General features: G+C 41.0%; 1 protein-coding gene across 1 annotated transcript in view; it reads right to left on the reverse strand.

The window, feature by feature from the left end:
- Positions 1 to 10,949, reverse strand: part of limk1a (LIM domain kinase 1a) — a 50,423-nt gene extending 39,474 nt beyond the window's left edge. The window contains exons 1-2 of the mRNA XM_023400883.2: positions 10,741 to 10,949; positions 8,273 to 8,372 (exon numbers count right to left, since the gene is read on the reverse strand). Coding sequence (XP_023256651.1) covers positions 8,273 to 8,372; positions 10,741 to 10,798 — 158 coding nt within the window. The 5' untranslated portion in view covers positions 10,799 to 10,949. The remainder of the gene's footprint in view (positions 1 to 8,272; positions 8,373 to 10,740) is intronic.
- Between the last annotated feature and the right edge of the window lie 370 nt (positions 10,950 to 11,319).

The following is an 11,319-nucleotide window of genomic DNA, read 5'->3' on the forward strand; positions in this document are numbered from 1 at the left end:
AACCCCACTCACAGATGCTCTGAGAAGTCGCATTCAGGCTGTAACCTCTGCAGTAACAGTCTGTTCAAGCAGCCTCACACAAATCAGCTGAGTCACATGTCGTCTACTCTTCTGTCAGTATCATCGACTCACTGTTGAGAGCGATCCAAACATCTTCAGACATCTCGACAGAGAAACACTTCGGAGCTTTATGGATACATCGGACACATGTTGGTATCAGTGTGTGTCATCAAATGAGAAAAAAGAAATCACAGTAAAGAAATCTCATATTTCGGTTTGATTTAGTTTAGAAACATTTCGTTGTGGAGAGCACTTCAGCTGCAAATTGTTCCCATCAGCAACTGTCATAGTCACAATATCTAAAATGTTCGTATGGAATATCTGTGTCAGATCAGCCTCCTTTCATTCTGCCTTTTTATTACATGAGTTACAGTGAAAAAGTCAGCAAATGATGGAGGCTGAATCCAACATGTATGTCTGAACCACATGTCACCATAGCAACAATCTCTATAGATCAATATAGACATTCATACAGTACTGCAGCATTAGGCTGCACAAACAGTTATCTGACTACTTTTTAGGACTTGGACATGTTCACAGTTAAAATGAGACTGAGCAATGAAGCATGTGAGAAGCAGATTATTTTTCTTTCAATCAACTAATCGATTGATCAACTGAAGTCAAACTAACCAGCTTTGTTTGTTTATCCTTTCTTTCTTTCCTTTATTTATAAACCTCAGAGCCAATTAACATCCATAATAACTTGTTTTCCTTGAGGATTCTTCCCTGTTTTCAATTATCTCCTCATTAACGTTCCTGAACCATCGACACTGTAACAGTTCAGTGTCGAGGCTGCGCCTTAAGATTTATTTTCTAACTCAGCTCAGTAAATAATCCGAGACGTATGGCTTCATGAATCATCTTCGTCTGCCTCCACTGTGTCCTGCAGCTTCTGTTACCAGGCAGAGTTCATCTGCAGGTAGAAACAGCTGAGTCACTGCAGCTCTTTATGTTGGCTGTTACTGAGCAGTAAGACAGGCTGGAAGGCCAAATGTGGTGTAGGCGATATTTCACCAATAAATGATCACCTCCTACATCTGCATCGTGATTTATTGTTGTTGTTCACTATTTTTTTTGCTTCCTTCAACCTCTTGTTTTGACTTGTCAGACTTACAAAATGCTCAATCATTAAACCAAATCAATAATCAGAAGCAATTCCTCCTAAGACAGTGGCAGTAATGTTGCTCCTGCAGATGTGAGTGCGGGTGTAGAGGAACACATGCAGACCGATGTGTCTTTGTACAGCACAATAAGACAGTAGGGGAGCTGCAGGCTTTGTGTCAGCTCGTCCTTGGCAAAGGGCGATCTTTCACTCACTCACACAGTTTTTCATAACAGCAATGTGTATGTGTCCATGCAGATGTGTACGGACAATTGTTAATACATCACAAACATTAGAAAACGCTGTCAGTTCATGATCTGAAATCTCACTTTTGATTCTACACGTCATCAGTAGACGCACACTGGATGAAAAAAAAAAGAAAAAAAGAGCTTGTTAGCTAAAGTGCTAACGAAGCACAAGCCTTTGTAGTCTTTTGGGACAACTGCTGGGGCAGGGGCTGTCAAGCAGAAATAGTTTCATTGGGAACAGAACAGTGCTGCACTGTACTGCAGAGAGACTGCAGCACAGGTCCAGCCTTCAGCTGGAGTACAGATATATAGATGTTGAAATGATGTTGATTTTCAGTATTGCTTTATCCAGTTTCATGCACATTTCCATGAATGACTGTAAGCTGGTGATTCAGACTATTTTACAGAATTTAAATAATGACTGAAGATAAGAGGACACACTGAAATGCAAATTCCATACGGTGAATAAAAACCATGAAACCGAAATTCTAACAAGCCTAACATTATAAATCCTCTTATTCCTCATTCCCAGGAGGCAATCAAGGTTGGGCCGGACTCCAGAGTCCTGTTATAATGATGCTACACACCTCCCCACTACACAGGTGTCGTCTTCTGTCTAATGTCAAGAGCTGCTTTAACCTAATCCCCTCAAAACCCCAGTGAAGGCAATAAAATTCACCCAGGGGCTCCTTGCTGAGAGCTCTCACTGAGAAGCTTTAGAGAGTCTTTAGTCTGAGTCCTCGTGGCCTTTTCAGAAACAATGAATAAATGAATAACGAAAAATAATGAGACACTACATTTGACAACATGAGGGCGCCACAGACCGATGACACAAGGTGACTGCGTGTTCTACGGTTTTTTGTCTATTTACATCGTAGCGCTACGATTCACCACACATTCATTGCACAATTTGACACAACTCAAACCGACATCGTACAGTCTGACAGAGGACACTTCAAAACCATTACGTTGCCCAAACTTTCACATTTTTATTGTTGGGATTTTTTCATGGCAAAATTTTCTGGTCATGTTTAGTCCTCACTGTTATTATAAACAATTTGCAGTGCTATAGGAAGTTATTGCAGATAATTGTTTTTCACCAAGAAAGAAATTCCTCAACAGCAACAAATGTGACAAGATGTCAACTCGGTTCAAGTTTTATTAGTGTGAAACTACAAAGATGTGTTCATGGAAAAATGTGGGAGATTACTGCATTCCAAACCTGAAGCCAATACTGTAACATGCAACATTTTTCTCACATAGCTCTCTGAGAGCACAAGTGCATACACAAGTCGGAATGAAGGAAAAGTAAGTCCCAAAGTTTAGTCCAAAGTGATTCATCAGATCAATGAAAACCATGCTGGTAGTTTCCTTGTCATTCATGACAATGAATGTCACGAAGAGAGCTGAGTCTCTGTTTTTCAGTCTGTGCAGTTGAGCTTTGGGACAAACAGAAGTCAGTAAAAAAAGTCACAGTGAGAACAGTTCACAGTGAGAGCACGGCTGTATTTTCCCATGAAACCTTCAGCACAGCGAGCCGCTGCTATTTTCTGAGTAGCACCGAAGGGACTCCCTACGGTCTCCAAATAACACTCTGGCACTTTCATTTTGCATTCCCCCTCTTCTCTTTTCTTCCCATCTCCACTTCCTTTTCACTGAAGTAATGCTCCATCACAGCACCGGGCACTGCAGTTGGACATTTTCTGTTTGGATGTAAGCTCCATTCCCCAGTCCCACGAGTCAATTTTCCACGGAGGTCTTGTCTGACTAGCGAAAACCATCTTAAATCCTCCTTTTACATGGCAATCCTGCCCCTCCTCAGGATTTGGATGTAGGTCAGAAAAAGATTCCCTCTAATATCCACACATGGTTTTCTCCATGAGGAAACATCACAATGATTCTAGGAGGGTGCAACACTTTCTTGGGAGACTTTAACTCTTTTTAAAGACTTAGTAACTCACATGAATTTACTTGTGTCAATTCAACATTTCTGATATGTGCTGTGTGGCTACATTGATGAATTATGAGAAAATAGACCCCTGGGTACAGACAGGTAAAAAGTCCCCCATCACTCTAATACAGGACCCATTGCCTCTACTTGGGATCATTTTGGTATTTCGTGTCTCGTGTTGTTTCACGTCTTTGTAGTATTTTGCCCTTCTTTGGGGTCAGTTTGCATCTCTTTGTAGTCATCATGTTGTATCTTTTAACTGTGCTCTATGGCTTTCAAACAGAAATATTAGCTGTCAGGCCATATAGAGGCTCTGGCCAAGGGGCTCTCTTAAATCTCAGGCCAGCAGGCCTGTTCGTTAATCCATTACTGCACAGACATCCCACTTAATGATAGTACACTTAGAAAGAAATGCAAAGTGTTGCTTTTATTTCCAGCTACAGCACAAAGTGCATGAATATGCAAATAAACAAAAGGTGTTAAATAACTTCACACACATAAATAGCCTGAAAAAGAGAAATGCAAAAATGTCAACACTTAAAGAAATCCTTCATTCGTGCTGAGGCAGCCAGATGTAACACACGCACGCACGCACGCACACACGCACAGGACTTTGTCCTGTGCCGAGATACCCTCCTCAGATTTCCCATTCAGACATCATTCATGACACTGAGTTTTCCACACAGTGACAGCCAAGCAAAGAAGGAACGACGATGGATGATGCAGCTGGACTCAAGGAAGGGCAGCAAGAGGAAACCGATCAGGCAGCAAAACATCAGTTTTTCAGAATAAAATTGTAACTGCTGCATTTTATAGACTTTGAAAAGAGTTACATAAAAATGTGTCAATGTGCCCAGTTCAGTTAAATGTGGCTCTTTTAACAGCTTTTTTTTCCACAGGAAATTTCCCTTGAGGGAAATAAAAACTCACTCAGGTGAGATGAAGCCACAGTGCTCGTGCTAAGTTACCATGTTTCACATTCAGCCTTTAAGTTCAATTTCATGCTTGTGAACTTACAAACTAAAAACAACAAAGCTGCTAACAACATCAGGCACAATAAGCATACAGTTGGATGTTTGTAAAATATAACTCACTAAGCTGTGGTGAGCTGATGTTGGCCAATGTACCAACAACAAATATTAGCTCATGTGGCTAACGTTAGCTAGAATATAGGTCATTCACCTGTCAAACAAATGAAGGTTAAACCAACTCTGTAGCAGTATTACCGACTAATTTTTTTAGTCTGAAGCTCAAGCGTTCACTAATCCATCGAACCCATGCCAACAAGAACTCCTTGTATGAAGCCTTTTGTTCCTCCAGATGAAATCTCCTGTCGCTGATGTCGCTTGAGTGAGCAGTGGTTGTGTCTGGAGACCACAAGTTTGAAAATATGTGTGAAGTCAGAAATAACTGAAGTCAGCGCACTCCTCATCTCTACTATCTCAACACGCCTGAATCTCCAACGGTCAGGCGTACTGTCATTATTACTACGACCACTAGAGGTCACCTAACAATAAAATCTAATCACGGGTTGTAATAAGCTGCTGGCGCAGACGACCTGTGGGGTCGTTTCTTCCAGGACAGTCTCTTACCGTGTAATGACAGAGTCTGTGTAACATTTTAAACTGTAAAAGACTGGCCGGTGAACTGATGTCTGACATGTTGTTGTTTGATATATGTTGTTTTTATATCTATTTTATGTATCTTTTTAATATGTGTTATTTATTAATCTGACTGATGAACATCTGATCAATATGTGGTTTTTAGACATCCTGCCAGAGGACTTGTTTTTTATATGGTCTAACTGCCAACTGCCACTACCCCCCACCCTTCATCCCGCTTGCAAACAATGACAAGCTAAATGTTTCAGCAGAACTCCTCGATGAAAAGGTTGTTAGATCTCCCGCTTGTCAGAAGCGAGATTAACACGATGAAGGATGAGAGCGACAGAGCAGAGGAGAGGAAGAGGTGGAGATATTACATAAGATCACCAGGAACAAAAAAAGCTGCTGCAACATCAACAACTGAGTCCTATTAACAATATACACAGCAGCCCTTTGGCAACTGCCCCACTTTCAAAGTAAATAAGTTCTCCTGTCTCAGCTTAATGTGATTATTAGTGCTAACGAGAGTTACGAAGCATAGATCCTGCTGATTGTTTTGCTGCAGTATCATGGCATCATCGAAAGACAACAACACTCAGTGTGTGTGTAAATAAATAAAACAAACAAACAAACAAACAAGCCCAAAACAAATCAATCAATCAATTTCTGTCAAAGGTTACTTATTGCATTTCAGTTAAAGGAAGGCTACATACAGGTAATAATAAATATTAGTTTTCCACTTAATAAAAAGGGAAATTCCCTCATAAAAACAGTTTGTTTGATTGTTTGTACTCACTGTCTAAGAGTCTTAAATTTCATATATATAGAACTTCCTTCCTTCCCAGCTCGACAGAAACCCTCCGTGGAAGTCTCAAATTGCATTTTGTTGTGCTTAAAGGATCGATAGCCATTAGTGCATCTCAAACATCTGTGAATCTCTGGTTATTCATATGCTCATATACATTGTGTTATACGAACTGAGGTGACTGTATTGATCTGAAGATTCAGTGACGCCTGAACTTCCAGACTTTCTTTTAAAAGGTCCGCATCAGGAAAACATGAAGCAAAGTTTTAAGTTTTTTAATTTAGTTTAAATGCATTGTAACCTGCTATCTCATACTGCTTGTACAGTAATGCATAATGATTAAATAATTAAATCAAAAAATGAATGCTCTCCGTCCAGTCCGGGCTCCTGAATTTGATCCTGTTTTTTTGTCCACTGAGGTCAGATCAGTTCAATAGAGAGAGACGGGCACTCATCATTAAAAAACAAGATATGGTTAAAATTAAAATATATGGGTAGATTTATTTCACACAGAGACACATGCAATCTCACTACGTGCACACGCACAACACGCTGCAGGATAATTTGCCAGAATCCAACTGAGAAGAAAAAGAAGACATTTTGCGCACAGTCTCAATATTCATATTCGATTCATATCAGTCTATTATACTGCCTCAGTTTTCATGTGTCGGGGATGTACGGCACTCAGTCTTCCAAACGTGGCACCTCATGTAGAGAGTAACCTGCCTGAGACTGAAACACAAACCTGCCTATTCTTCTCTCCAAACAAAACCTTGGGAAAGTAAAACCGCAGTGGAAATGTTAATCACGGTGTCAGCTACAGGTCTGATGCCAGAGCTCAACGTGATAAGAAGAAGCTTCATTGAAGTAACTAAAGCTCATTTTGATTGTTATATTCCACTGAAACAGAGCAGTCTGCAGTTCTGGGTTAAAACCTTTCCAAAGGAAAAACAGCAATTTTTCTGAAGCTATTTTGAATTCAAGGTAATTGCTCAATAAAACATTTAAAAACCTTGGTTAGCATAGTGTGGCGGACACTTTGGTCATCTCTGGGACTATATAAGTTTTCAAGAAAAAAAAAAAAAAAGATATATTACAGGTTTGGGTTAGGGTTAGGTGAGGTGTGAAAGACGCTCACTGATGATGTCAGGGATTTTGTTGCTGTGTTGACTTTTTGATGAAAGTGAAAATCTTGTTATGCCTCCACGCCGGCGACAGCCAGGACTGGAGGCATTATTACAGTGCTTCCATACAGCAAAAAGCAGTATGTAAGTATATAAGATACCGAAGAAGAGCAAAGTTGACTGTGAACCAGTCAGAACCTGCTCAGAACCACTGCTGTGTTTCTGCTTCGGAACATCTGCTTTTTCTTTCTCAGCATCTGTAATACCTGTGCCAGTTGCTTCGACCTGAAGGCTCGATGATGTTGTAATGTTTGCAGGTGATAAAGATGAGTCACATGAGTTAGGTAACGCATGTTTACAAATTTGACTAAACGAATCTCTTGCCTGAGTGATATCATGTCGCATTCTGTAGGCCAGAAATCAGTCTCATCAAAGACTGAATTTTAACAATACAGCTGTAACACCACCACCCTGCTCAATGACAAGAGACCCCACAGAAAAATCACAAGCTACACCTGAGGCCACCAAAGACAATAAAAAGAGACAAAAAAACCAAAGACTTTTCTCACAACAAGGAAAAGAAAAGGTGACTGAAGAAGAAGAGTTTCAAGACCAAGGTGCAAATATGTGCATTAATATGCTCACACGTACATTCACAGACAGTTTAACTCTGACATTTTGCCAATAGCACACGCAGGTAGAAACAAGCCTGATGTCATGCAGAGGGGAAATAGGACTGGATACAGCAGTGGTAAAATGTGATATCAACAGTCTCCACATTCATTAAGAATACAGGTTTAACAAAGACTTTCCATATTGATTAATATGCTGATTATTTTCTCTGTTAATTCACTAATTGTTCCAGCTCTATACTCCTCCATTCACTCATCCATTCTTTGGAGCAGCTATAATCGATGCTTTTATGATAACAGTTTATCAAATGACAATGTGAACCCAGTTGCCCGTAGAGATGAACCAGCAGAGAATTATCACCTGAAGCTGCTGCACCCCTCGGCTTTACAGAGCTTTATAGTGAGTTTTTGCTCATTGTTTTGCTGCCTGCTCTGTAAACCAACTGTCTGGGTTCACTCATCGCTCTTGTAGCAGCTGCTTTCAGATTTAGAAAGAACCTTTAAAAACCCAACGAACACTAGCTGCTCAGTAACAAATATCGAAACTAGCCGGTGAACGTAGTGGAGCATTTAGCAGCTAAAGAGCCAGATATTTCCCTGAGGAGCTGGTGGAGACCAAAAACAGAGCTGACAGAGAGTGAGCATTGGACTTAAATTCACCAGGTGGACAGTGACACAGTGAACACATAAATCTCCATGCTAACATGCTGGGGATGGACGTCCATTGAGTTTGTGTTGAACAGTACCTGAAGCAGACGGTGTGCCAGTCAGTGTTGAGGGCCTGCAGGTACTGCTCATCGTAGATCCTCTGTTTGCATCCCGCACAGACGGGCAAACTTCCTCCAGCTGCAACAACAGCAACACAACAGGTCAAAGGTCATCCTGTACGTACACAACGACTCATGTTCAGGTTTTACAGCTCAATACTGTAAGCATAAAATCAGTTACTGCTCTTATGATGAGAATAATTGCTGATGTGTGTTTGCATGTGGCCGTTCTCTCTGTCCTCATCTCGCCTTCAATGCAAATCACCACCGCTGGTTAATAATCCGACTGAAGCTCAAAGAGGAGCAGATATCAAACACACAACACAGTGTCTATGACAATCCTTCATCATTACTGAGAAAATGAAACAGTGAACTGTTCCTCGTCTGTTGATGGCTGACAGGCAGCTTTGAGAGCATTACCCAACAAGGGTGAAACTGAACTGCTGCATCTCACTGATTAATGGAAAGTCATCAGTGGTTGAGATCGAATCATAATATTTAGTGAAATAAGGGAAACAAAACTTCAGCTAACAGCAACAATAAACCAACACCAATAAATTTAACTTGCACACTCCACACTTTTCTTAAAACTTTCATATTCAACAATTAAGATCCAAAGTGCCAACAACACAAACGTTGGATGAACCGAGGTAAAAATACAAAGATTCTAACTTCTTGTGGAAAAAAATATAGACCTTGTTTTATACGTTTCTCCGTCAACTTGAACACATTCTGATAAGAACTGTTTCCATGAGAGGACCGTCATTAGCTGCAGCCCACAAATCCCTCCTCCCATTCTCTAATGAGGAAAATGTTAATTATGATTAGAGTTTCAGGAAAAAGCAATTTGGCGGAGATGATACAATTTTCTCTGTAATGCATCAAAAAGAGAAAGCAGCGGAGAGTTTCATCAGAAAAGATGAGGTGGCAGCAGCAAACAGAAAACATTAGATTACATACAGCTGATATTGCTGTTCATTTGCTTATAAGAGTTTGAAAAATGTGTTGGCATAGGTTTTGTGTGGTCGGCTCATTCCTGTCATCCAGCGAACGACTCTCTTCTGTATAGTAGATTTGTTGATCAGATCGGCTGAGAGGCAGGTCTAATTCGTGCCAATGCCTCATTTCACCTCATCTCTTTATCAGTTAATATTTTTCCATCTCATCTCTGGAGCTTTTCTCTCCCTGACAGCTGTGTCCTCTTAACCTCTGCTGTCTGCAAAGGTCTCACAGTCATAAATACCTCAGTAAAGGTAAACAATACACCTGCATTATACAGTATCACCAGCTCACACAAACGCAGTCCCTTGAAGCACTTCTTCCTTCACATGAGCTACAGTAAACTCACTGTATCGCAAAGTGAGTCATCACATAAAAGGTCTATTGTTAAGTTCAGTGAACCTGACTGGCAGCTACAGTACAGTCACAGTGTGAAGCTCTCATGCACGGCACTCCAAACTTACACAACATCCCATCTTAAGGCAGAAATTAAGCAAAATATCAATGATGAGGCAAAGTGTCTTTGATCAACGCCTCTTCTTGAGCAGTTCCCAGGTTTTTTTCCCCTTTGTTCTATGAGAAAAAATTGTTAGTAATTTAAAAAGTTAAAGATTAAAGGGAAGTATTTGCATTCATATTATATATTCTTTGGCTTTCCTCTTCTGTAAATCATCTGGCAACCCTTCAAATTTATCTCCATGTACAGAAGAGTCCCATCCCTTCTGATGGGAATCGCTGTTTTAAAGTAATTAAAGTAAGAATCACTGTTCTCCATTTAATAATCTTAACAAATTACAATAAGGTGAAATAAAAAATGTCATCATGTTTTGATTTTCGCTATTAAATATCTACCTGTCACACACCAGGAGGTTCTGGGCAGTTTTTAGTCTTTGAACAATTAAATGAGATGCTCCACATTAGGAAAAAGTCCCTAATATGTTGATTATTTAATTTCAACTTTGTAAGACCTTTATGTTTTGTTAGACAATACTATAACTTTAAGCTGCTCCTGTGTTGTAATTTTTGCATTAATCACCCCAAAAAGTCCTCATTTCATTTCATTAATGTGACAACCTGTTCATCAGCTGAATATTTTTAGCTGTCTTATAAGACTGCTTGCAAATGAAGAGTGTGCGTGGCCTGAGGGTGAACACTGCATACAAACATGATGGGTGCATCCACTCGGAGAGAAAACATGGCAGCACAATAAGGACATAGCAGCCTGACGCTCCCTGCAGATACACCAGTGCTACACCCTCATCTGTTTCTCGCCGACAACAAACGACACTCAAAGTGAGGAAAATAGTACAAAGCATTTTTTGTTTGCTGCCAGTTTCGGTGGAGCATCATCTGTGTTTTGAGCAGCAGAAGATGCGTTGCTGTGTCCGCACCTCCCGCCCCGCGGCCGCACGCACCGAGAGGCTGTAAACATCCCCGCGGCTTCTCACCTTCCTCCTCTCCCATGCGTTCGTCCTTCCACGTGCAGCAGAGCAGCATCAACCTCATTCACTCTCCGGGAGAGAGCCAGCCGCCTCTGGTCGTCAGATAACCGGTGTCCGACCACCACCGCAGCCCGCCCGCCCGCCGGTCTTGTTGCTGTGCGTTGGTTTCTCCCTGCGGCGGCCCACACAGCTTCCTCTTGCCTGCTGCCTGCACGTTTCTGCGGCGCTTCATTCAAGAGCGCTACTGACCAATGAAGCTGCTAAGCCGGGAAGAGGAAGACACACACCGACCAACCAGCGACACTCCCTGGATAATTATGCATCTTGTGTGGAGGGGGAGGAGGAGGAATCAGGAGGAAGATAGTGCAGTGCAGTAAACTCTGATGTGGGGTTGATAATGAAGAAAAGGCTAAATTATACTGACAGTCACTTATTACAGCTGAGTCTCTTAGTCTTTTGCAACATTTTAAAAACGTTTTCAATTTAAAGAACACGGACACACTGAAGTGTCAGTTGAAAAACTGAAAGGGTTTGAAGTGTTAGTGAAAGTGGGAAGTGCTGAAAGCAGCTGGAGTGTTAGTTGAA

Source organism: Seriola lalandi, unplaced genomic scaffold (assembly GCF_002814215.2).
Source record: "Seriola lalandi dorsalis isolate HSWRI2012SDOR001 ecotype SW California unplaced genomic scaffold, Sedor1 jcf7180002053065, whole genome shotgun sequence".
Lineage (NCBI taxonomy): Eukaryota > Metazoa > Chordata > Actinopteri > Carangiformes > Carangidae > Seriola > Seriola lalandi.